This window comes from Mustela nivalis (assembly GCF_964662115.1).
Source record: "Mustela nivalis genome assembly, chromosome: 11".
Lineage (NCBI taxonomy): Eukaryota > Metazoa > Chordata > Mammalia > Carnivora > Mustelidae > Mustela > Mustela nivalis.
Window position 1 is genome coordinate 48,074,423 of NC_139030.1, and position 27,741 is coordinate 48,102,163.

At 41.6% G+C, this 27,741-nt stretch overlaps 1 protein-coding gene and 2 long non-coding RNA genes across 3 annotated transcripts in view; 1 reads left to right on the forward strand and 2 right to left on the reverse strand.

The window, feature by feature from the left end:
- Positions 1-7,185, forward strand: part of TLK1 (tousled like kinase 1) — a 144,611-nt gene extending 137,426 nt beyond the window's left edge. Inside the window, exon 21 of the mRNA XM_082689198.1 lies at positions 5,403-7,185. Coding sequence (XP_082545324.1) covers positions 5,403-5,579 — 177 coding nt within the window. The 3' untranslated portion in view covers positions 5,580-7,185. The remainder of the gene's footprint in view (positions 1-5,402) is intronic.
- On the reverse strand, positions 1,712-4,602 carry LOC309843639. Its single transcript, XR_014300262.1, has 2 exons — positions 4,478-4,602; positions 1,712-3,432 (listed from the first exon to the last, which is right to left on the reverse strand). It is a non-coding gene; the product is annotated as an uncharacterized lncRNA (long non-coding RNA).
- On the reverse strand, positions 6,172-26,325 carry LOC309843638. The gene is made up of 2 exons (XR_014300261.1): positions 24,232-26,325; positions 6,172-7,314 (listed from the first exon to the last, which is right to left on the reverse strand). It is a non-coding gene; the product is annotated as an uncharacterized lncRNA (long non-coding RNA).
- Between the last annotated feature and the right edge of the window lie 1,416 nt (positions 26,326-27,741).

Here is a 27,741-nt window from a genome sequence, read left to right on the forward strand (position 1 = left end):
GCTTTGAAAATTAGGGAAGAATCACAAGACCTTTATGTTTTACATATCTGCTTATGTTAATACTGAGATACTTAAATATACAAGAAGTAATAAAGTAGTTATAATTGCCATCTAGTGATATGTGCCAAGCATTGATACTTTATCTTTTAACAGCCTTTTGAGGTATAGATTAGTTATCTTCATTATTTCCATTTTATAAGGAAGTCAGCTAAGCCATAGCAGAATTACGTTGTCCAGAATCATATGAATTAGTAAATAGCAGAGCTGTGGCACCAAGTATTCACTTCTGCTAGATCCCAGAATTCACTGTTGACCTTTTTCTGCCCTACAGTACCTCTCGAGAAAGCCCAACTTCTTCATCCCTTCTGTTTGTAGGGAGCAATCTATGAATCAATGATGAATGGCTTCCTGTAGTTCTAATTCATCTGTTAGTAACATGGAATAGCATTTGTAATTAATAACAAAATGTTTATGGTGCTTAATGTCTTTCCACTTTCATCCTTGTGGATTTTCACTCCTTTGTTATCTCCGTGATCCCTGTTGGAATCGTCTCTTTCTTAAACCCTATGAAATTCCTAAGAAAACACATGAAGTTCCCATTTTTTTCCAGGTATGACTGGTCTAGGCCATAAGGATAATTCATAAACAGGCATTATATAGTTTCTGTATTTTTAGAATATAGATAAGCACAGTTAGATATTGCCACTGATTGAGGTCATAGTGACCTTCAGAATTGAAAATGTACTGTTTTTTTGTGAATTGCAAATGGGCTTGTATTTCATTTTGTCTGTTGCATCTTAATTGGCTTTAGCAAGTTATTTGGATGACTTTTAGAAGATAATTCATTATGCTTCAGAATAAGATCATCACATGTTTTTCATAAGGTAAATATGGCTCCTTAAAAAGAACTTGACAATGCTAGCATCTATATTTTGCCTGCCTTTTCTATCTGCAGCATCGGTGGGAACAGAAACTAAATTAACTGACGGAAAGGACCAGGAATGAGTCTATAGTGCCAAAAAGAAGTCCCAATTAGCCATCTCTGGTTCTTGCCTGAGGCTCTTCACAGGCACCACAGTCCCAGATCTGGGACGCAGAGGGGCACATTGTTTTTTGTAGGGTTTTGTCTGTGTTGTTTTTTTTCAAACCTTGTCTTAACAGAAGACACCTTTATTAAGTACCTTCACTGACCTGGTAGTGTGGGCGTCTTCTGTACATTTATTCCTTGTAGGCTTCCTAACCTCTCTGTCACCAGCTTTTCAAAATCTTCTCAAATTCTGCCTTTGACATATCAGTCACTCTTCATTTTTTTTATTCCTCCATCTTAATTTTCAAAGACCACTCAAAATGATTAAAACCTAAGGATTCAGAAGGATTTTTGATAGATACTAGTAAGCTAGCCAAGATATAAGGGTAAGAAGAGCTAAGTTTGTTTTTAGAGAAAAAAATTACATATAATGAATTTCAAACAAAGAAGGTACAAAATACTTTTTAATGTGATTAAGCTTTGATTTTAAAGTTAGGTATCTTAGTTGTAGTTTTCCTGTAATGCTTTTAATTGATGAATCTATGTGGAAGTTAGGAATTTCAAGACAAGCTAAAGTTATTTCTACCATAAATAAAGGAAATGATCAGTTTACCCTTGAAAATGTTGCAAAACTTCAATATAATTAAATGTATATTATATAATATTGAGTAAAGACACCAGGCAAAAGAGAACATAAGCTGTAATTCCACTTAAGTAAAGTTCAGAACAACCAAAACTCAACTACAGTAGAAGTCAGGACAGAGATGACCCAGCTAGATTGGGAGCAAAGCCAAAGACTAGGTGGGGGTGGGGCATGAGTAGACTTAGGAGGTTTTTGTTCTGATTGCCAGCTACAGAGTTGCTTTGTGCTGTATACTTAGAATTTGTGTACCATCTTATATTAGATTTTTTTTAATACAACATTTGAAGGACAATATATAAGAACCAATTTGAGAAGGAAAAGGGATACTGATTATACAGTATCAATCTAGGAAACAAACCCCAATAGCAATATCACTTTAGTGTTCCCTTCATCTAAAGAAAGTCTTTTTGTTAAAAAGGAAAAAAAAAAAAAAAAGGCACCATACCCTCTAGCCGAAGTAAACGTACAGTAAGATGGAATGAGGATGGAAGGTTGTTTTAGCAGAAAAAAATTTCTAGAAGTCTGGAATTAAATAAAGAGAAATGGAGCTTTCTTTATTCAACATAATATTTGGAAGTGCTTGCCCGAGCAGTTAGGCAACAGAAATAAAAGGCATCCAAGTTGGAAAGGAAGAAGTAAAAAGGTCACTCACTGTTTGCAAATGACAATATATATAGAAACCCCTAAAGACTGTGTCCAAAACTGATAGAACTAAACAATCGATTCAGTAAAGTTTCAGGACACAAAAATCTGTTGCTTTTCTATAAACTAATAAACTGTCAGGTTAAGGAAACAGTCCTATTTACAGTTGCATCAAAAAGAATAAATTTAACCTAGGAATAAATTTAACCAAGGAGGTGAAAGATGTGTACTCTGAAAACTAAACAACATTGTGAAAGGAGTTGAAGACAATGCAAATAAATGGAAAGATATTCCTTGCTCATGGATTAGAAGAATATTAAAAAGTCTATACTACCCAAAGCAATCTAAAAATTGAATACACTCCCTATCAAAATTCTGGTGGCATTTTTCACAAAAATGGATCATCCAGTCCTAAAATTTGTATGAAACCACAAAAGACTGAATGACCACAGCAGTCTTGAAAAAGAAGAACAGAGCTGGAAGCATCAAATTCCTTGATTTTGAACTACATTTCAAAGCTGTAGCAATCAAAACAGTATGATCTTGGCATAAAAACAGACAAATCAGTGGAACAGAATAGAGAGCCAAGAATAAACCCATGTATAGATGATTGATTTACGCCAAAGAAACCAAGATTATAGAGTTCAAAAAGGAGTCTCTTCAATAAATGATGTTGGGAAAACTGGACCACTGTCTTAAACTGTACACAAAAATAAAGTAGATTTAAGTCTTGAATTTAAGACCGAAAGCCAATAAACTCCTGAAAGAAGATGTGGCCATTAATCTCCTTGACATCAGTCTTGGTGAGGATTTGTGGATCTGACATCAAAAGCACAAATAACCAAGTGGGACTGCATCAAATGAAAAACCACCTGCACAACAAAATACACCATCAAAAAAGATGAAAGCGCAACCTGCCAAATGAAAGAAAATATTTGCAAATCGTAGCTGATAAGGGTTAATATTTAAAATATATAAACTCCGTAGCAGAAAAACAATCAGGGGGCCCCTGGGTGGCTCAATTGGTTAAGTATCCGACTCTTCATCTCAGCTCAGGTCTTAATCCTCAGGGTCATTAGTTCAAGCCTCAGGTTTGGCTCCACACTGGGCATGGAGCCTACTTTAAAAAAAAAAAAGGAAAATAATCTGATGTAAAAATGAGCAGAGTATCTGAATACATAATTCAACAAAGGCATTAGATAGCACAAGTATATGAAAAGGTGCTCATCATCATTAATTAGGGAAATGCAAATCAGAACCATAGTGAGGGAGGACATCTGGCTGGCCCAGTTGGTAGAACACACAACTCTAAATCTCAGGGTTGTGAGTTTAAGCCTCATGTTAGATGAGGAGCCTGCTTTTTAAAAAAAAGCAAAACACGACAGTGAGATACCACTTTATACCTGTTAGAATGGCTATTTAAGAAAATAATAATAAAAAGATAAATAAGTGTGGAGAAGAGTGAACCCTTGTGCACTGCTGGTGAGAGTGTAAATTGGGATGGCTACTGTGGAAAATGTGGTGGTTCCTCAAAAAATTAAAAATATAACTACCATATGTTCCAGCAATTCTGCTTCTATGTATTTATCCAAGAAAAGGAAAACACTAATTGGAAAACACACCTGTACCATCCTGTTCATTGCAGCAGTATTTACAATAACCAAGACGTGGAAACAGCTAAGTGTCCATCAGAAAATGAATGGCTCAAGAAGATGTGTGCATGCACAATGGAATGTTACTCAGCTATGAGAAAGAAGGCTGTATTGCCAGTTGCTAAGTGAGATTAGTCAGAGAAAGATCAATACCATATGATCTCACTTATATGTAGAATCTTATTAAAAAAAAAAACAACTCAAGTTCATGAATACAAAGAACAAACTAGTGGGAGGTAGGGGTTGGGAGATAAGTGAAATGGACAAGCTTTGAGTTATAAAATAAGTCATAGGAATGTAATGTACAGTATGTGACTATAATTAGTAATACTATATATTTGAAAGTTGCTATGAGAATAAATCTTAAAATTTATCAAAAGAAAAATTTTGTAACAGTGGTACAGATATTAACTGTGCTGATCATTTTGCAGTCTATAAATATCAAATTAAGTTGTACACCTAAAACTAACAAAGTTATATGTCAGTTATACTTGAGTTTTTAAAAATAATTACCATGTCGGGCGCCTGGGTGGCTCAGTGGGTTAAGCCGCTTACTTCGGCTCAGGTCATGATCTCAGGGTCCTGGGATCGAGTCCCGCATCAGGCTCTCTGCTCAGCAGGGAGCCTGCTTCCCTCTCTCTCTCTCTGCCTGCCTCTCTGACTACTTGTGATTTCTCTCTGTCAAATAAATAAATAAAATCTTAAAAAAAATAATAATAATTACCATGTCATCCAGCAAGTCCAGGGATCAGATACTTATATGCCATTGCTCACAGCAGCATTATTCATAATAGCCAAAAGGTGGAAACAGTGCAGATGTCAATCAGCAGAAATGGATAAAACAAAATGGGGTAGGTACATGAAATGGAGCATTATTCAGCCTTAAAAAGAAACAAAATTCTGACCCATGTGACTGTGTGGATGACTCTGAGTGAAATAAGCCATACACAAAAGGACAAATATTATATAATTCCACTTACAGAATAGTGGTTACCAAGTGCTGGGGGAAGGACAAGTGAATTGTTTAATGGGTATAGAATTTCAACTTTTGTTTTGGATATTGGATAAGTTTTAGATAATGAAAATGATCTGGAGTTGGATAATCTTGATATTTCACAACAACATGAATTTACTTAAAACATCACTGAATTGTACACTGAGAAAGAAGTAAAATGTTAATTTTTACTCTTGGAATAAAATTCTTTAAAAATGAGATGCACTTTTCCTTAATGCACATTAATTGATAGCAGTAATAATTTTAAACTATGAACTAAGAGCTGTGAGATATAATAGGATATACTTAATATATAATATATATTAATAAGATATAATGAGACATACTTATTATCTTAAATGTGTTCATCCTTCTTACAGGAGTCAGCTGACTGATGCTGAGAAGGGGGAAAAATTTTAATATCTGAACCTTTCTTTTTTTAAGGCCTTCATAAGACGCTGTCTGGCCTACCGAAAAGAAGATCGGTTTGATGTGCACCAACTGGCAAATGACCCATACCTTCTCCCACATATGAGAAGATCGAATTCTTCAGGAAACTTACACATGGCTGGGCTTACAGCATCCCCCACACCCCCTTCCTCAAGCATCATCACTTACTGATTTTCCTCCAAAATGGGCATGATCTCTTTGAATTGCTTCCAGATACACACTTGAGTTTGAGAGCATTTGATTGTTTTCTGTTGGTTTTTTTTTGTTTTTTTTTTTCTCACGCAGGACATGGTTGAGAACTATTTGTGAACTGAAGTTCTTCATGGCGTCATTTGTATGAGAGTGGATCATGGACAATGAATAAAATGTACACTTTTGACTATATCCTTGAGCAGTGAAGGATGACTGCCTGTTGCACAGAAACAGGAATACCATGTTAAGAAAAACTGTTTGGGGGAACACTGTAAATAACGTTTATAATACTTAAATACATTTGGTTGTTACTAGAGAGTTCTAATATGAAGGGTAGTTTTTCATTATTTAAAAACACATGGAAAAAATATTTCTAACACAAGAACTATAGTGCCTGGATACATTCTTCAGCATTCAGCAGTTAATCTGCTGAAACCAAAGTAAGAACTGAATGACAGTGACATTTGTGTTTTATAGTAGAATGTGAGAGTTAGAATCATTAGACATAGTTAGACTTTGTCATTTGCCTATTTTGGCTTTTACCAAGTTGTACCTCGAAACCATGTGTCCATTTTTGTTTTATTGGTTTTTTTTTTTTTCCCCACTAGTCATTAACAGGATAGCTGTTACTCCTAAACACTTTACACCTTTGACAAAATGAGCTGCTTGTTTTAAAATCAGTTGAATTCACTAAATATCTCTGATGTTTTCAACATGTTTGAATTAAGATATTTTCCCTTTGTTACCAGGCCTTGTTCATAAACAAGTGACAGTATGTAACCAAATGCAGATCAGACCAGTTCTATGCAGGATAATGATAAATTCCCTTCTAGCTCTATTGTAAATTGTTGTACAGATGTTGTATTTCAATTACCAAGTTTCAGCAGCTTATTCTTGTACAAATGTTTAAAAATATGGCTTTTCTAATTGGATATTGTATTTTTTTTAAGTCTTCTTGAAGGCGCTTTAATTGCTGCTAAATGATGTTGCTTCTTTGCTAAAAAATCTAATGACCTCCTTAAAGGTGCAAGTTGACTGTACATCATAGAGAGATATTAAAGGCTGGCATTCATTAACAATCAAGGCATGTAAAAATGACCCATCTTGGATATATAGGGTTCATTCAGTCAGATTCTTGGTTTCTAGGGCTATGGAGCACATAGATAACTAGATTTATAAATTGTTCATGTTTCTCCTACATTTCTAGAAGGTTCTTATCAGAAAGGTGAGATGATGGTCCCATAAATAAGTTTCTTGTGGTTTGTACAGATTTGTTAAAATGTGAACATTTCTAACTGCGTTGTATGGTAGAAACCATTATTTTTCAGGATGTTATATTTTACTCCTGTAAGAATTATTTGTCACATTCACAATACTGATACTTACATGTAAATTGTCCATGTTGCTGAAAAAGGAGGTGATAACCACAGATTATCCTTAATATTGTACAGTTAAACTGTGGCTCTTATTTCTCATGTTGCAAGCCATTTTGTTTCATTGTACATACAGACACATTGTCTCTTTAAGATGCTGCTGAAATTGTAGAGAATGTAGCCAAAACAGTAATAAACAATGACAATTAAAATTTAAGGACTATGAAAATTACCTTTCAAGGGAGCTTTGAAGATTTAGGATTTTAACTGACTTGGCTCCTCAAGAATCTACTTCATAAATTCTTTAAGTATACTTCAGGACAGGTATCAAGTGCTTCACTCTGTGAAAGTGAACCTAATAGTCATTATCATAATCCTGGGTAAGTAACACAGCACTGTTGAGGAGTGGCCTCAGGGCTGTACCTACTCATCTCTAGATTACAACAAATCCTATTTTTCAAAAATACAGATATAATAATCAAATATTAGCATTAATTGGGTGTTTTAGGTGATGCCCACAAATTTTTCAGTTTTGTTGTTTGCGTTTTCATCTTTCCATATAATTAAGTAGTGTGTTCCTATAGTAATTGTCAAAGTCCTGAATTAAAATGCTTGGTTTTTAAAATTTCAACGAGATACCAAGTGGACACGTACATCTAACACTAGGTGGAATAAGAGTGTAAATCATTGTGTTCCCATACTCTTTCAAGTGAATGAAAAGGACTGCTAGTATGGAAATGCAGGAAAACAAGCCACAGCATGAAACTACCTCCCTAGTTCAACTTACACACCTATGTAGGTTTTTCCCAACAAACGCTATACAGTTTGGGTCACTAACCCAACAGGTACAAGATGGCTAACTGAGCCAAACTAAACCATTTACTGTTTCCTTCACACGGGAAATTGGGATCCATTGCTGAATAATTTCAGTCACTGGCTAGCTTTGGCTCTAATATATTTTAAAGCTTACATTGGTTTTGGTCCCCTGAATTGTGTCCTCAGAATTAAAGCAGGCCTTCATTCCCTAAGACATGAGCCAAGGGTCTCCCTTGAGGAATCAGCACTGATGCAGGTAAAATACAGTTTTTCATATAATTTAAACATCTTTCTTTGATATAAATTAGCTGTAGTGTATGCATGTTGAGAGGAAGTATAGAAATCACGCTAATAATTTTTAAGTTGGGAGTTGAGTAGATTTTTGTTTTTCAAAAGTGGAGTCAGGTTTATTTCCTTACTGATCACCGTCCCCCTCTGCTAACAAAACTCTTTCAGTTTAAATGGTCCATAAAATGTGAACCCATATTCTACAAATACCTTATTTCATGAAGCCAAAATGATGGGAGAGTTTCAGCGAAACATTTAAAGAGTATATTGTTCATTTTGCTGTTCATTAACTTAATACAATGTTGACTGACATCAGATGTGATTAGCTATGTGTTAGTGCTTAATGTAGACAGCAGTTCTTTTGGCTTAAGAATTTATTTACATTGCTATTTGAAACGTGAAAACCTTAGCCTTATACCTCGATACCGACAGGTCTTTCTGCAGTCCCACTTTAAATTTTGACATGTTATCTGATCATTAAGTACAACTGAACTTAAATGTTCTGAAGGCTTAATCTAATTCAAAAAGTGCTGAGCAGCTACTTTTTAAGATTCAGCGGGGAAGATGGTGTTATACAAAGATCGTGAATTCTTCCCCTCCCATGACCGTACCAAGTCTACTGCCACATATGGGCCATTTCCCTCTGGACAAGATCTGAAAACAACATGAACTGCTCTCTACAACGAAAGATATAAAGGACCACATCGTGATGGGTAGGAGAGGAAATCCCCAGTGTGGCAGCACAGTAGGGAGAGAGATCAACTAGAGAGCCGTGCTGCCTCAGGAGGAACAGGCACATTGGGCACTCTGGACCCTGGGGTCAGCATCAGAGACAAGTCACCAGAACATCCGGCTTGAAAAACCAGCAGCCTTGACCTGTGGGAAGTGCCAAAGTGCTACAGGAAACAGTCACTACTTAGAGAGCTTGGCTGTAATTTGGCTCACCCTTAGGCCCAGTGAAAAAAGAGCAGTTTGAAAAGCACTTTGCAGTAATCCACAAGCAGAAGAGGGTATCACAGGTGCAGAGGTCTTCTCTGAGGAACATGTGGTTGCCCTCCCTGTCCTAGGAATCTGTGCCAGGAAGATAATCCCCCATAATGTCTGGCTTTGAAAATCAGCTGGGTTTAACTTGGAAGAGCAGTAGGAAACCGAGTCTCTGCTCTTAAAGGGCCAGTGTGCTGTAACAGTCCAAGATCCAGCCCTGAAGCAGCATACTGAAAAGCACCTGCGTTGGGGGAACTGGGTGGCTCAGTTAAGCATGTGCCTTCAGCTCAGGTCATGATTCTGCTGTTTCATGATCAAGCCCCGAATGAGGCTCCCTGCTCAGTGGGGAGTCTGCTCCCACTGCCCCTCACCCAGCTCATGCTTGCTTGCCCTCACGCGCGTGCTCTCTCTCAATAATCTAAGAAAAAACAGCGCCTGGGCTAAGAGGGGTTCTGTGGTTTAATGGCTAGCAGTCTGGACTCTGAAAAGTAGCTAGGTTATACGTATAGAAGATCTGTTGACTAATTTTAAGGCAGATGACAAAGGGATACAGATCTGTAGGAACTTGCTCTGGAAGGGATAGCACTGATGGGCATAATTGTTCATGGCATTCCCCACCAAGCCCGCATCTCTGTAGTTGCCCCTCCAAAGTAGCAATCACCTCACCACCTCGGTGAGAACTGGCTCCTCTTTAAAGTCCTTTGGCCCCAGAGATGGAGGCAGCCCTGCCTATCAGCACATCCACAGAATCACTGCAGGGCCTTGCAACCACCCTCACTGGGAGTTAGCCCTGTCCCTGCCCCATCAGCATACCCACAGAAGTCAGTCACAATTGGATATATGCAGCCTGTCCCACAGGGGAGACCTCTAAAGCCCCTTGCTCTGGTAACCATGGGGGAATTGTGTTTCTGGACCTGACGAGACACCAACATATGTATACCTCCCAAACCAGAACATGTAGCAGCCCTATGTATTACATAGAAACAAACACAAAATGAGACAAAGAAATATGCTCCAAATGGAAGAACAGGACAAAAACCTCAAAAAATTGAAATGGAGATAAGCAATCCACTGATAAAGTAATGGTCATAAAGATGCTCACATAACTTGGAAGAGTAGATGAACTCAGACCCTCAACAAAACGATAGAAGTTATTAAAAAAAAAAAAAAGCTGAAGAATACAATTAACTGCAATCAACAGCAGAATAGAGGATACAGAAAACAGGTCAACAATCTGAAAGGGTGGTGGAAATCCGCCAAGCTAAATAGCAAAAAAAAAAAAATCGTTTATGAAGCTAGGTTAAGGGACCTCTGTGACAACATCAAACATACCAACATTAACATTATAGGGGCCCCAGAAAGGGAAAAGAGGAAGAAAGCAGCAAGAAAGGGACAGAAAAATTAAATAATGGTAATGGGGAAAGAAACATCCAGTCCCAGAAAGCACAAAGAACCTCAAACAATACTGGATTCAAAGAGGTTCACACATAATAAAAATGTCAAAGTTTAAAGACTATCTTAAGAGTCACAAGAGAGGGGCACCTGGGTGGTTCAGTGTGTTAAAGCCTCTGCCTTCAGCTCGGGTCATGATCCCAGGGTTGTGGGATCCAGCCCCGCTTTGGCTCTCTGCTCAGCAGGGAGCCTGTTTCCCCCTCTCTCTCTGTCTGCCTCTCTGCCTACTTGTGATCTCTCTCTCTCTGTCAGATGGATAGTAAAATCTTTAAAAAAAAAAAAAGTTTAAAAAAAAAAGTCACAAGAGGGCGCCTGGGTGGCTCAGTGGTTAAGCCGCTGCCTTCGGCTCAGGTCATGATCTCAGGGTCCTGGGATCGAGTCCCGCATCGGGCTCTCTGCTCGGCAGGGAGCCTGCTTCCCTCTCTCCCTCTGCCTGCCTCTCCATCTACTTGTGATTTCTCTCTGTCAAATAAATAAATAAATAAAATCTTTAAAAAAAAAAAAAAGTCACAAGAGAAAAGCAATTATATGCAAGGGGATATCCATAGGCTATCAGCTGATGTTTCAGCAGAAACATGACAAGCCAGAAGAGAGTGGCATGATATAGTCAAAGTGCTGAAAAAGAAGGGCGACTAGCTGGCTCGTTAGGTAAATCATGCAACTGTTGATCTTGGGGTTGTGAGTTCAACCCGTGTTGGGCATAGGGCTTACTTAGAGTGCTGAGAGGGAAAACCTACAACCAAGAATCAAGAACAAGACAAAACCAAAGAAGTAAACAATGGAGATAAGCAATCTACCTGATAGAGTAATGGTCAAAGATGCTCACAGAACCTGGAAGAGTAGACGAATTCAGAACCTCAAAAAAGGGGTAAAAAAAATATTAAAAAGAACCAAAGCTGAAAAATACAGTAACTGAACTGAAAAACACTGTATCAAAAACTAAATCAACAGTAACAATAACCTGACAAGTTTATCATTCAGAACTGAGGCGAAACTAAGTTTTCCAGACAAACAAGACTCAAAAGGCTACTAAACTGGCCTTCAAAGAAATGCTAAATGGAGAGAAAATACCATAAGAAAATTATGAAAGAAAAAATTTCACTAGTAAGAGCAAACTTACAGTAAAGCTAGTAGATCACTTGTAAACCTAGGATAAAGCTGAAAAGACAAAAGTAGTAAAATCGACAGTATCTAAAACAGGAGACAGAAAGGGTCAAAATGTCAAATACATAAATTATGGGGGCGGGGTGAGGAGTAAGAAAATGTACTTTTAAAACATGGCCAATCTTGAACATCAACTTTCAATAAACTGCTATATACATAGGGTGCTCCATATGGACCCCATAGTACCACACACTAAAACCTATGACAGATGAAAAAAAAAAAAAATCCAAGCATAAGAAAAAGTCATCAAGGGGCACCTGGGTGGCTCAGTGGGTTAAAGCCTCTGCCTTCAGCTCAGGTCATGATCTCAGGGTCCTGGGATCCAGCCCGGCATTGGGCTCTCAGCTCAGCAGGGATTCTGCTCCCTGCCCCACCTGCCTCTCTGCCTACTTGTGATCTCTCTCTGTCAAATAAATAAATAAAATCTTAAAAAAAAAAAAAAAAAGAAAAGTCATCAAATAAGACAGCAAAAGAGAAAGGAACAGAGAACTACAAGAACCACCAAAAAACAATGAGCAAAAATAGTATTAAGTACATAACTACCAATAATTACTTTATATGTGAATGGGCCAAATGCTCCAAAGACAAAAGGAGACTATGATTAAGACAAAACAAAACAACAAGACCCATTATATGCTGCCTACAAGAGACCTACTTCAAATCTAAAGACAGAAACCAAAAAGTAAAGGAATAGCAAAAGATATTTCATGCAAATGGAAACAAAAAAGAGCCAGGAGAGCAAGACTTAAGTCACATGAAGTAGACTTTAGAGACTGTAATAACAGGCAAGGGCATTGCATGATGATAAAAGGGTCAATCCAACAAGAAGACATAAACCAGTATATGTATCTGCACCCAACACTGGCACATCTTCATATATGAGACAAATATTAAAAGACATAAAAGGACAAACTGATAGTAATGTAATAATAGTAAGGGGCTCTGACACCCTTCTCACATCAATGGATAGATCATCCAGACAAAAATCAAAAAGGAAAGAGTAGATTTGAATGATGAATTAGATCAGATGGACTTTGCAGAAACATATAGAACATTCAGTTTAAAAACAGCAGAGTACAGGGTGCCTGGGTGGCTCAGTGGGTTAAACTGCTGCCTTCGGCTCAGGTCATGGTCTCGGGGTCCTAGGATTGAGTCCCCCATGGGGCTCTCTGCTCAGCAGGGGGCCTGCTTCCCCCTCTCTCTCTGCCTGCCTCTCTGCCTACTTGTGATCTCTCTCTGTCAAATAAATAAATAAAATCTTAAAAAAAAAAAAAAAACAGCAGAATACATTCTTTTCAAGTGCATAAGAAACATTCTTCCGGATGGGTCACATGTTAGGTCACAAAACAAGTCTCAATAAATGTAAGAAGTTGAAATCCTATCGAGCATCTTCTCCAACCACAATGGTATGACAAGAGAAATCAACTAAAAGAAAAACGAAAAAAAAAAAAAAACACAAAAAACCTGGAGGTAAAAATACTACTAAACAACCAATGGGTCAATGAAGGTATCAAAGAGTAAATTTTAAAAAATTGTGGAGACAAAGTACATATTCCAAGATATTTAGGACACAATAAATGCAGTTCTAGGAGGGGAGTTTATAGTGATACAGACCTACCTCAAGAAACAGGAAGATTCTTAAACAACCTAACCTTATCCCTAAAGAAACAAATCAAGCCCATAGCTAAAGGCAGGAAAGAATAAAAAACTCAAAAACATTTGAGAATCTACCTTTGTTCCCAGAACGTGCTTGAGATTGACACTCTGATCAATCAGGATTTCAGTCTTCTGCTTGGCACTGTAGCTTAAACCTCGATCTCTTCAGAATGCCCAAAGCCTTGTTTCCTATCAACCTTAGACTGCAAAGCAGTCTAAGAAGTCTATGGGGGAGTAGCACTTAATTAAAGGAGGGGGGAGTATTTTATTTCAATGATCAAACATTTTTGTTGTTACTGTTCTCCTTGTTCCTGAATCCTATTCTGATCCTCAACCACATAGCAATATAATTAGTGTTGATCTAAGGTGTTACCCATCAAAAAGTTGCCACGATCTTTATAGCTGAATAAATACAAACAACTGCGTAATGTTTAAAACAATAATAAAATAAATAAAATCAATGTGGAAATAAGTGAAATGGAGAAGAAAATGACAATATAAAAGATGAAACTAAGAGCTGGTTCTTAAAAAAAAAAACAAGACTGATACACATTTAGGCAAATTTATCAAGAAAAAGGACTCAAAATCAGATGAAAGAGCAGTTCTAACCAACTCCACAGAGAGGATAAGAGACTAATATAAACACTTAAAGGCCGACAAATTGAACAACCTAGAAAAAATGGATCAATTCCTAGAAACATACACCATCTTCCAAGACCGCAATCAGGAAGACAAAGAAAATGAGAACAGGCTAATTACTAGGATACTGAATCAGCAATCAAAACCTCCCAACAAACAAAGTCTAGGACCAGACAGTGTCAGAGTTGAATTCTACTAAACATTTGAGAAGAGTTAATACTCAACCTTCTCAAACTATTCCAAAAATCAGAAGAGAAAGAAAACTTTCAGATAGATTCTATGAGCTCAGCATTACCATGATATCAGAAGACAAACTACAAAAAAGAAAATTATCAGTATTCCTGATAAACAGAGGCAAACAGTTGCAAAATTCTCAACAAAATACTAGTAAGTTAGACTCAACAATAAATTTAAAAGGATCATTCAGCAGGATCAAGTAGGATTTATTCCAGGGCTGTAAGGATGGTTCAACGTCCACCAATCAATCCACGTGATACACCACATTAATTCATCTATTCATCCATTGATTAATTCAATAGATGCTGGAAAAGCTTTTGACAAAATTCAACAGCCATTCATGATAAAACCTCTCAACAAAGTGGGTATAGATAGAACATATCTTAATATAATAAAGGCCATTTATATAAAAACCCATAGCTAACATCAAACACAGTAGCGAAAAGTGCAAAGACCAGGAAGAAGATAAGGATACCGACTCTCATCACATTCATTCAACATAGTATTGGAAGTCCTAGTCAAAACAATCAGACAAGAAAAATAAAAGACATCCAGATTGGTAAGGAAGAAGGAAGAAGAACTTTCTCCAGGCCAGAGAGACTGGCAAGTGCCACAGTTTACAATCCCTCACCACTTGCTAGCACAGAGGGGAACAGGGCATAGAGCTGGCCTGCTGTCTCAAAGCCCTCGGCCCCTAACCCACACTGGCCCCAGATGTCCCGGGGGCACAGAAAAAAAAAAAATCCATGGCTTAAAAGAGCAAATACGGTATATCGGAACTAACCCTAGAACCCTGCAAATGGCAGGGGAGCTGCTGGAACACGCTGCGGGTCATAGGTGCTGGTGAGAACCACTGTTTACATTATCACCTTGACAGCGTGGACAAGAGCAGGTTTTCGGTGCTCTAGCCATCCTAATGCTTCAGTGAGCCCTGGGCCCCTAGCCCTCACCATTACTAGCCATCACACCAAGGCAGCCCAGCCCAGCACACAGCGGGACACCCCTGGTCAATGCACACTACACTCTTACCCACTATGCAGAGGTGACACAAGCACAAAGCACTCTGAAATACTCTCAGTTTTCACCACTTTTGTACCAGAGGGCTTGCTAGGCACTCCCTATTCAGAGCCCTCTGGGAACTCCTGACCACAACTGCTTTGGCTCCAGAGGCCCTCCCGGAATACGCCTTGCACACTGTATCCTGGAACCATCCTGACCCATGCCCACCTGAGGTATGGCTGTCCTACCAGGCACCCTCTGTGCAGAGAGCCCAGAGCTTCACTGGCCCACAGCCATGTGAGCTCCAGCCATCCCAGCAGGGAAGCCCCAGTTGCAGAGAGCCCCAGGACCCTGACACATGCCAGCCATAGTTCCAGCACGCCAGCCTAACATGTCACCAGGCACACAGGCTACATAGGGGACAACCACACACAAGACCATTCTAATGGTCTAAAGACCATTCCTTTAGAAGTAGCTGTTCTACATGTTTCAAGGAAACAAACACAGAAAGTGAAGCAAAACCAGGAGATAGAGGAATGAGCACCAAATGAAAAAAGATAAAACTTCAGAAAAAGGACTGAATGAAATTAAGATAGGCATTATATCTGATAGTGAATTTAAAGAAATGATCATAAACATGCTCAGTGGACTGAAGAATGGAAGAACTTAGCGAGAACTTCAACAAAGAAAAAATATAAAAAGAACCAATCAGAGTTAAAGAATACAGAAACTGAGGGGCACCTGGGTGGCTCAGTGGGTTAAGCCACTGCCTTCGACTCAGGTCAGGATTCCAGTGTCCTGGGATTGAGCCCTGTATCGGGCTCTCTGCTCAGCAGGGAGCCTTCTCCCTACACCCCCCACCCCCGCCAACTGCTTCCTTCTCTGCCTACTTGTGATCTTTCTCTGTCAAATAAATAAATAAAATCTTTTTAAAAAAATATTTAAATTAAAAGAAAAAAGAATACAGAAACTGAAAGGAACACATTCTAAGGAATCAGCAGATGTGTGGACACGGAAGAACCATCAGTGATCTGGAAAACAGGGTAATGGAAAGCACCCAAGCTGAGGAACAAAAAGAAATAATTTTTAGTTTTTTGATTAAAAAAATTTTAAAGATTTTATTTATTTATTTGACATACAAAGATGACAAGTAGGCAGAGAGGCAGGCAGAGAGAGAGGGAAGCAGGCCCCCTCCTGAGCAGAGAGCCTGATGTGGGGCTCGATCCCAGGGCCCTGAGATCACAACTTGAGCCGAAGGCAGAGGATTAACCCTCTGAGCCACCCAGGTGCCCCTATTTTTTTTGATTGTTTAAAAAAATACTTTATTTCTTTTAAAGAAAGAACATGAGCAGGGGGAGGGGCAGAGATGGAGAGGGAGAGACTCTTAAGCAGACTGTGTGCCGAGTGTGGAGGTGATGAATGTTAATTAACATGATAGTAGTAATCACATCACAGAGTATATGGACATCAAATCACCACACTATAAGCTTGAAATATATACAAATTTATTTGTCCGTTATACCTCAATAAAGCTGGAGAGGGTGCTTGTGTGGCTCAGTCAGTTAAGCATCCGCATTTGGCTCAGGTCATGAGGATCAAGCCCTGCAAGGGGTTCCTTGTTCACCAGGGAATCTGCTTTTCCCTCTCCCCACTTCCCTACCAAGCTCATGCTCTCTCTAGTTAGCTCTCTCTCTCTCAAATAAAAATAAAGCTGGAGGGAAAAAAATTATCCTTCTATTACAATTTTGTGTTCAAGAGACTTTAAAATCCCCAACATGGTATTCACTAACCTTTCAAGTGACAAAAGTAATAGCATGGCAAAGTCTTTAATTTACAGTGGAATATCTAAGAAAAATTACATTTGACTTCCACAGGTTTTGATATAACCTTTTCAGATTTATAAAGTTATTTAGTGAGATACTTAATTACCTTAAGAGAAAAGCAATTGTCTTATATGGGGGTATTTGAAACGCTTCACCACTAGGGATCCAAGACCTACTTGATAAAAGTACTGGTAGTGCTCTAGTTCTGAATGATGGTCTGTAAAATGCTGTTGGGAAAGCCCTATTTCTTTATTCTGCGAATTCCAGCTTAAAGCAACATTGTTCTGGGGCAGCTGGCTGGCTCAGTTGTTAGAGCATGGGACCCTTGATCTTGGGGTCGTGAGTTCAAGCCCCATGCTGGGTGTTGAGATTACTTATTTGAATGAATTAATAAATAAATAAATGTTTAAAAACAGAAAAACCAAAAAAACCATTGTTCTTCCTTTCCAGCCAGGACCTGGCAGCATGGCTCCTGCAAAGGGGAGTGGCCATCCTGCCATCAACGAGGTAGTAACCAGAAAACACACCATCAACAGTGACAAGTGCATCCATGGGGTGAATTTCTTTTTTCTTTTTTTTAAGATTTTATTTATTTATTTGACAGAGAGAGATCACACAAAAAGGGGAGCAGCAGAGAGAGAGGCAGAAGCAGTCACCGCTAAGCAGAGAGCCCAATGAGGGTCTCGATCCCAGGCCCCTGGGATCATGACCTGAGCCGAAGGCAGATGCTTAACTAACTGCACTGCTCAGGTGCCCCATAGGGTGAATTTTAAGAAGTATGCTCCTTGGGCACTCAGCGAAATCAGAAAACTTGCCATGAGACAGGAACTCCAGATGCATGCACAGACAACAGGATCAACACAGCTTTCTGTCAAAGGAATAAGGACTGTTCCATACCGTACCCATGTGCAGATGGCCAGAAAATGTAACCAGACTCCCTGGCCCCAGTTGGCCAGGGCCCCTCAGGACCGTAACCAGTGGAAAGTCTTAAATGGCTGCCACCCTGAGGGCACATAGCAAGAGGCAACAGTCCAGGGATCCCAGTCTTTCTGTGAAACAGGCCAGTAACAGTAGCTCATGGACACCGCTGCAGGCTGTGGGACAGGCTTCTAGCTCAGCATACATGTAGGGGCTGTGGTCCCTTCTAGAGACTGGGGTCGGGGAGTGCCAGGATGCTTGCCCTCTGCCACACTTGAGAGTGCCACCATCTCCTGGAGAGGAGTTCATACATATCAGGTGACCCAGGTTTCCTGGCTGCTACACAGGGGGGAACACTTGATCCCCTGGCTTGAGTGGCCAGGAGGGCTGTTTCCTAGGCCCCACAGGACTCTAATATTTGGAGAGACAGTTCTTGGCAAGCTACCGGCCTCAGGGCACCACACAGATAGTAAACTGAAACACACTTCGAGTCCTTCTGTGAAAAAGCCCAGTTTGCTCTTCCAAGAGATTCCATCGGAGCGCAGGCTTGAGGTCTGGCACACGGTGGGAGGCCTGTGGAGGTGTTCTTAGGGAATGTAGTGTATGTGTATGTGTAATCCTTGTGCTCTCCAGCTGCCCTGCTCTGGCTTACTGATGTCTCCCTAAAAGGAGCTTATACCCTGCTCCAGCACCCTAACTGGTGCAGCAACTGCTAGGGGACCCCTCAAAATCTCCTGGCCCTGGTGGCCAATGGGGCTTAACTCGTCAGTCCCACAGAGAAAGGGTTGAGTGGGTAACCTTGACAAGGCACAACGAGGGGCAACAGATCCAGGAGCCCAGTCTTTCTGGGAAAGAAGCAGATTAGTCTATGATGCTAGCTGTAGTCTGAGTGGCAGGCTTCTCATTAAACACACATGGAAGGGCTGACATCATCCTTTCCAGACACCTCCCAGAAAGGAAGGATACAACTTGTCTGGTGCCCAAATTTGGGTGACTGGTCCCAATGGGCTCCTCTAGATCACCAAGCAGTGAGACCTCTGCCTGTGGTCTTATAGGACTGTATATATTTGCATAATTTAATGCCTGCTGCCTCAGGGCCTGTCTTCCAATCAGCTTGAATCTGGATGCTAAATGAGATCCTCCCCTTTGGGACATGGTGGGTTCCCGCACACCCTCACCTGCTCCGAGCCATTAAAAATAAAATAGGCTGTTTGGAAAATCAGAAAGGTCTGAGAGACAATGAAGAGCGAGGGCAGAATTGAATGACGCTCATCTCCCACCCAAAGCCACTCCTTCAAAACTGGGAGAGGTGGCTGTATTATCCAATGCATAGCAACCGACCCAGCCATGGGGCATCTGGGTGGCTCAGTTGGTTAAGCATCTGACTCTTGATTTTGGCTCATGTCATCTCAGGGGCCTGAGATAGAGCCCTGTGTCAGGCTCTGCACTCGGTACCGAGTTCGCTTGAGATTCTTTCTACATCTCCACTCTGCTCCTTCCCCACCTGTGCGTTCTCACTCCATCTCTCTCAAATAAATAGTAAAATCTCAAAAAAAAAAAAAAAAGAAAAAAATAAGAGAGAAAGAAAAAGAAGGGAAAGAAACTGTTGCAGTGTGTTAAGAAAGGTGAAGAAACTGAGAACTACAGAACAAGAAAAACCTCAGGAAAAAAATTCTTAATGAAATGGAGATAAGTAATTTATCTGACAAAGAGTTCAAAATAAGAATATAAAGAAGCTCACTGAACTTGGGAGAAGAATAGATGAACACAGTGAGAACTTCAACAAAGAGAGAGAAAACACAAGAAAGTACAGAGAGAAGTTTAATCTAGAGCAATTAGGCAAGAAAAATAGAAGCACCTATATCAGAAAGATAAGAAGTAAAACTGTCATTATTTGCAGATGACATATTATATGTAAAAACCCTAAAGACTTCATTGAAAAATTGTCAGAACTAATCAACAAATTCAGTAAAGTTGCAAGATGCAAAAGAAGGGAAAAATCCCATTTATAATTACATCCAAAAGAATAAAATATCTAGAAACAAATTAAGTCAAGGAAGTGAAAGACTTACCCACTGAGAACTAGAAGACTTTGCTAAAAGAAATTGATGAAGACACAAATAATAGAAACATATTCTGTGCTCACAGATTGTAAGAATAAATATCATTAAATTGCTCACACCACCCAAAGTAATGTTCGGATTCAGTGTGATCCCTATCAAAACTCCAAAGGCATTTTTCACAAAAATAAATCACAGGATCCTAAAATGTGTATGGAACTCCAGAAGATCCTGAAATGCCAAACGAATCTTGAGTAAAAAAGCAAAGCTGGTGGCATTACACTTTCTGATTTCAAACTCCTTACAAACTATAAAAGTCAACACACTATGGGATTGGCATAAATACAGACTCATAGGTCAACAGAACAGAGCAGAGAGCCCAGAAATAGACTCACACATAGATGGCCAGTTCGTTAAGGACAAAGAGTCATATATACAATGGTGAAAGGACAGTCTCTTCAGTAAGTGGTGCTGGGAAAACTGGACAGCCACATGCCAAAGAATGAAATTGGACCACTGTTACAACATACACAAAAATAAACTCAAGGGATGCCTGGGTGGCTCAGTTGGTTAAGCAGCTGCCTTCGGCTCAGGTCATGATCCCAGGGTCCTGGGATCGAGTCCCACATCGGGCTCCTTGCTTGGTAGGGAGCCTGCTTCTCCCTCTGCCTCTGCCTGCCTCTTTGTCTGCCTGTGCTCGCTCGCTCTCTCTCCCTCTGTCTCTGACAAATAAATAAGTAAAATCTTTAAAAAAAAAAAAACCCTCAAAAGGACAAAAGTCTTGAACATAAGACCTAATACCAGAAAACTCCTAGTAGGAAACATAGCTGGTAATCCCCCTTGAAACAGGTCTAGAAGAGGATTTTGTGGATCTGACACCAAAAGCAAAGGCAATAAAGGCAAATATAGATGGGGCGCCTGGATGGCTCAGTCGGTTAAGTGTCTGCCTTTGGCTCAGGTCATGATCCCAGGGGCCTGGGATCAAGCCCTGTATTCAGGCTCCCTACTTAGCCAAGAGCCTCCTTCCCTGTCTCCCTCTGTTGCTTCCCCTACTTGCACTCTATCAAACAGATACATAGAATCTTTAAAAAAGAAAAAAAAAAGGCAAATACAGAAAGTGGGACTACATCATATGAAAAACCTTCTGCACAGCAAAAGAAGCACTCAGCAAAATTCAAAGGCGTCCTATCAACTGGGAGGAAGCATTTGCAAATCATATATCTAATGAGGGGTTAATATCCAAAGCATATCAAGAACACATACAATTCCACAGCAAAAAAACAAACAAACAAACAAAAAACAAAACAAAAAACCCAAATGATCTAATTTTAAAGTGAACTGAGTGACATTTTAAAATATATGAATAGACATTTTTCCAAGGGAGACATTCAGATGGCCAACAGATGCATGGAAAGGTGCTCAACATCACTCAGCATCACGGAAATGCAAATTGAAACCACAATGAGATACCACCTCAGACCTCTCAGAATGGCTACAAGAAACAGAAAGACAGAAACAGCAAGTGTTGGTGAGGATGTAGAACAAAGGGACCTCATGCATTGTTGGTGGGAAAGTACATTGGTGCAGCCACTATGGAAAATAGTATAGAGGTTTCTCAAAAAAAAGGAAAAATACAACTACTATATGATCCAGGAGTTTCAGTTCTGGTACAGATCCAAAGAAAACGAAAACATAATTTGCAAAGATATTTGCACCCCCAATACCTACACCCCCATGTTCACTGCAGCATTATTTACAACAGTCAAGACATGGACGCAACCCAAGTGTCTACCAATGAATGAACGGATAAAGAAAAGATCCACACACCAGGGAATAATATTCAGCCATAAAAAAGGAAATCCTGCCAGTTGCAACAACATGGATGAACCTTGAGGACATTATGGTAAGTGAAGGGTTCAGACATAAAAAAGATAAAACCATATGATCCCACTTACATGTGAAATCTAAACAAAACACCACAAAACCCCAAAAACAAAAAGGCAGAAATGAGAAAATCCCCAAACCCAAGTTTGTCTATGGATACTGAGAACAGAGTGGTGATGGCCAGAGGTGAGAGTAAGTGAAATGGATGAATGGGACCAAGGGTACAAACTTCCAGTTGTCAAATAAATCACGAGGGTGTGACGTACAGGATGGTGATGGTCGTTAATTCTGTATTATAAACAAAGCTGAAATATTGAAAGTTGCTAGGAAAGTAGATCTTAAAAGTTCTCATCACGAGGAAAAACTGTAATTATGGATGGTGACAGATTTTAAGTAGCCATTTTGGTGATCATTTTGTAATATATACAAACATGAAATCATTACACCTGAAACGAATGTCATTGTATATTATAGCTCAATAAAAAAATTACTTCACCCCAGTTTCTTCATCTGCAAATAAAGGCAAAAATGTCTAATATGTGTTATTTTCTTCAAGGGAAAAAGCTGAGAAAATTAGACAAGAGGTCAACATATCTAAGTGGTTTTAGCTATGAACACATTTAAGTGAATCAAAGAAAGGTTTTCAAGATGAGAAAAGGTATCATTTAAAAGCATAGGTTGTTAGATGACAATTCCATCCATTACAATGCCTTTTTTTTTTTCAAAGATTTTATTTATTTATTTGACAGAGAGAAATCACAAGTAGACAGAGAGTCAGGCAGAGAGAGAGAGAGAGAGGGAAGCAGGCTCCCCGCTGAGCAGAGAGCCCGATGCGGGACTTGATCCCAGGACCCTGAGATCATGACCCGAGCCGAAGGCAGCGGCCTAACCCACTGAGCCACCCAGGCGCCCCTCTGCCTTTGTTTTTTTTTAAACAATGCTTTCTGAGCATTTAAAAATTAATGCACTCAGGGGGGCTGTAGAACAAATACTGATTTAGCCTCGCCTAAAAACCTCTCTTAGGTTCTTTCATTCATGCAGCAAGAATTATGGAGCATATACTCTACGCAAGACTCTTCCAGGCTCTGAGGAGACAGAAAGAAGTAGGAAAAAGTGTCCTTGTGGAGCACAGAGCCCAACAGTGGAGACAGGCATCAATTCAGAGAAACACACAAATAAATGTGAATTACATTGTGGTAAGACCGTAATGTACTAAGCACGACTTAAAAATTAAAAATAAACAGAGGTCCACAGAAAAAGCCAAAGTTGTATGTGACTCAAGCATAACATAACTCAGATCCTATCACTATAAAAACTTTTCACTTTGGAGATGAAATAATAGGTCAAATAATAATAATAATAGTCAAATAATAGTCAAACTTGCAGAAAGTACCAAAGTCCACACTTGGCTGCTGACAGAGAACACTTGCCCTGGCGGCTGGCAACGCTCCAGGGATCCCAGGCATTCTCGTCTGAAGAAGTTGATAGAGACATTTTAATCCTGTCCATTCTCCTTGACTCTTCAAAAGAGACAATTCTGGACAAAATGCTAGCCTTGTAAAATAGGAAATCACTTACACTAAAAGTCTTTCCTTGGTAATTCTCTACCAAGGTTCTCGAATAATTGGTGTCAGTTTTATTACATGTATAACCTCCTTAAATCCCTAGATTATTGATATGACCATAGTATTCTTTTAATACTATGGTCATATCAATAATCTACAGTGTCTGGAGAGAACTGCATTGGATAAAGTATTTTATCCAAAGCAGTTTTCTCCAGACACTGTTGTGTTTCCTAAGATAAGGCAAAGAGTTGGTAGTTTCTGATATGCTCAGAGATTACAAGTATTTTATTTTTTTCCCCTCTGTGTTGAGAACTTTTATTATTACTCCCAACTTGTTGTAAGCGAAAGAATAAAGCTCTGAGAATGAAAGTGAAAATCCCACCAAATAAAGACTCTTCAGTTCCTCCCCATAATTTACTGTTTACTCTTGAGCAGGACAGCTAAACCCCTAATCCTAAAACAAACAAAATCCCATTTTTAATCCCCCCTCCCCGCATTAGACAGGACACAGTGAGCCTAGAGCTTCCGTTAGAAGCTGAGCAGCAGGTGTGAGGAGTCCACGCCTTTGGTCACGCGGGCTCATGAGCACAGCTCGCCTCCTACTGGACACAGCGGTGCCCTCTCAGTTAGCTCTCCCCCTGGGAGGGACAATGTGCTCAGCCCTCTGGGTACTCCCCCTAGGAAGGCACGTTCCTCCCTCCTCGCTGTTGAGAGGCCCTGGTCCAGGGATGGACGCAGGGAGCTGTGCATTTTCCACACAGACTCACTCTCACCTCCGTCCCCCCGCTAGACTCCAGGCTAGATGACGGCAGATCCTCATGGTTGCTCATTCAGTAGACATGAAGTGCTTGCTGAGTCAGGAATGTTCTAGATGCTGCAGAGCCAATTAAACCAGACATGGTCCCTGCTACTGAGGTAAGAAGACAGTTGGGTGTAAGCCCAGGAGCCTCCCCTCAAGGGTCACACTGTAGCCTGTTCTCACCTGCATCGTTTCTTCATTCACTTTGCTGCCAGTTTGCGGGGACAAAGGCACCAGTGCCCAGAGTGAGCTGCATGCCAGGCACACGGCTCCCCTCCAACTGCAGAGATACACCCGCCCCCCCCAAGAGCCTGCCTTTGAATGACCTCCATTTGACCAGGCTGGTTTCAGCTGGGTTCTTCTCACAACGAAGTGTCCTGATGACTGCCCTTTCTTACTGTTGAAAAAAAGGAAAATCAGTGGCATTTTCAAATCCGATGAAGAAGGAGGGTCTTGTTAGCTCTGGTTTGCCTTAAGAGCATCCCCTATGAGAGTGCACAGGACCCCACACGGAGACCCCCTGCCCCGCCGCCCAGCTGCTGTGTCCTGTGTGGGTCTCCACCAGGCTGGGGGCCGCCCCCATCCCCCAGGGGCCCAGGTTGTGATCAGCTGAAAGAACAAATGAGTGGTTCCTGTTTCCGCCTGGACACCATGCTGGGGGCTGAGGGAGAGACAATCTCTCTGGATTCCACCATCTTCATCTAGAAGATAAGGAATTGAGGGAGAAGACCTCCAAGGTCCCCCAAGCTGCTTCACCTAATCTAGAGGCATCGTTTCTTGTTTCTTTGTTTTCAGAGCAACCAGAGTTAAGAAGCTCTAGAAGGTGAGTTGCTTTTCTCAGCCCAGGCAGAAAGGATGGCCTTGGCTGGAGAAGAGGAAGAGGGCTCAGCCCACCGGCTTCTGGCTTTTCCCAGACCTCTACAAGACCAGGAGCAGCTGAAGGTGCTCCCCAGCCACCCCTAAAAGCAAGGTACCAGAGGTACAAAATGGGGTGGAGTGGGAGGCAGGAGACCAGGTGGGTTGGGAGGGGCACCCCAACGCTCTTCTGGGCTTAAGTGTCTTTGGGGACAAGAGGAGACCCTCCAGTTTCGCTGGCGCATCCCCCGTTCTGCGGTGGCCTGGCCGCCTTCCCCCGGGTGCCACGCCTCTTCCTCCTGCTCAGCGCTGGCCCGCGGCTACACCTTGATCTGGTTTTTAAGTCTATGTTCCGTTTGGTATTTGATTTGCAGAAGGCTATCTGCTTGCTCAAAAGGATTTTCAAACCACTGATCTTTATAAAGGGCAAGCTCTTCCCTGCCCAAACCAAACTAAAACAAAGACCCTTCATCAGCTCTCCATGACGGTCCCGTCTAAGCCCCTTGGGACGGCACCCAAGGTCTTTCAGGATCTGGCCCCGCCCGCCCTCGGCCCGCAGCGCCGCCCCGGGGAGCGCCGGCCACCGCCGAAGCCTGCCCTGGCCTCCCCCGACGGAAGGCTCCGGCGGCCGCGCTCTCGGCCCCTCATGCCGGTCCCACGCGACACCGCGCGGCTGACTTGCGAGCGCTGTGCCGGAGGGCCCTCGGCTCCCGGGACACCCGGCCCCAAACCCAGCCGCCCCCGCTCAGGCGCGCTCGGGCCGGCGCGTGCGGCGGGAACAGCGGCCTCGCGCAGCTGCGGGGCCGGCGAGGCCGGCGTGGACAACCCCGGCCCGGGCCGAGGCCTCGAGGCGCAGCTGGGCCAGCCACGGCCGGGCCCCCCCAAGCCTCGGGTCGGGGAGCTACGGAGACGGGGTGTGGGAGAGCGCGGGAGGGGAGGGTGGGAAGCAAACCCCCGCGCCTCCGGCCGCACCGGGCTGCCTCCGGACGGACTTGCAGTGTCTGAGGGCTTCACAGACCTCCGAAGGGCTTTTCATTCTTATCTTGACCATCCTGAGGTGGAGAGTTTTACTTGGAAATTGTGTGGAAGGCTCCCTTTGGAGGATGCACCCAGGCTTTTCGGCATCTCCACCCAACAAAAACGTCTAAGCCCCCAGCACCCGTTTCTAACAAACAAGCGCGCGCGCCCTTCGGGCCGCTCCCGCCAGGCCCCAGCCCCGCCCAGGGGCCCTGCGAGGCCGGCCCGGAGACCCCGCGGCCTCCGACGCTGCGCGGCTCTCCCAGGCTCGCGGCGCCACCTGGTGGCCGCGGCGCGCATTGCGGGTGGGCCTTCTCCCTGTGGGTGGCAGAGAGAACTGGAGTCCCAGAGCCAAAGTCGATGTTGGGCACCAAGCTCTCCTGCCGTGTGGAGACAAAACAGGCTTGGGACCGGGCAGACCTACCCCATCGCTTTCCGGCTGTGGGAACTGGAGGAGGTTTCTGAACTGTTAAGTGGAGATATCAGTGCCACTTGCTGGAATTCACGGGAAAATTAGTAAGAAAACTCGCCCAACATGGCACCTGGTACCTGCTGCCAACTTAATACTTCCCTTTATATTGATTCCTTTTGCTCACCAAAGTTTATTTGTAAAGGACGCTACTTTAGCCTTATCCAAAGCAACTCTATTTTTTCAATACATTAGATATATAGGTATTAAAATTAGAAAATAAAATTTTCCTTCATTTGTCACACTCGGCAACACAGATCCATGTGATAAAGTCCAGAATCCGTGCTTGCCCAAGGCCCCCTTTTCTTTTCCCTCTCTTCTGCCACTTTACATGTTCCAAGTAGAATCAACCCTCATTTATCCTTTCCTGGAACACAGCAACATCAGGGGGCGAAGATGCGGAGGGGGGGGGGCGGCGGGGGGGGGGGTTGTTTCCCTCGGGTTATATATACTATTGCCTAGTAGAGATCTGAATTAGGGAAAATGAATTTCATTGCCTATTGAGTTTTCATGCCCTCATTTCAGGTCAACCCCGGAAAACAAAAGCAAAAACTTGGCAGAAATCAAGGTGGGTAAATGCCTTGTTTACTAAATGAACTCTGAGCCCCTGGACTCTCGCAAGAGAAGCCTGTTTCAGCTCCCTAACAAAGCAGGCTCTGGAACAGGCTCTCACATGTTCCCCACCACCCACAGGCACACAGGTCGCTCAGCTGCAGATTCAAATGAAACGTTAGAAGGGTGTTATCAAATGAAACAATGTTAGAAGGGTGTATGCTTCATGTATCTGACAGCTAACATTATTTTCAGAGATCTAAATGCCAAAATAATGTGGACTCTTGTCGAATCTTTGGGTCTCTCTGCTCAACACAGCTGTCTGAACATTTAGAATATTGGAACATTTCTGGCCAGTAAACTGATTTACAAACACAACACTGTAGATCAGTCACAGTGCAAGTCTGTTAAGGCCAATGACACTGATAATTCCAACCTAGGACCAGTGTTAGAGATTTCTTGATAGAGAGCTCCCCGTGTATATGACCAGCCATACAGTCCTTTGAAATGCTGTTGGAGATCACCAGCCCATTACCCTCCAGGCTAGGCAGCTGAGGTTCCATAAGTATTCCATTTCTCCCCTACATGGAA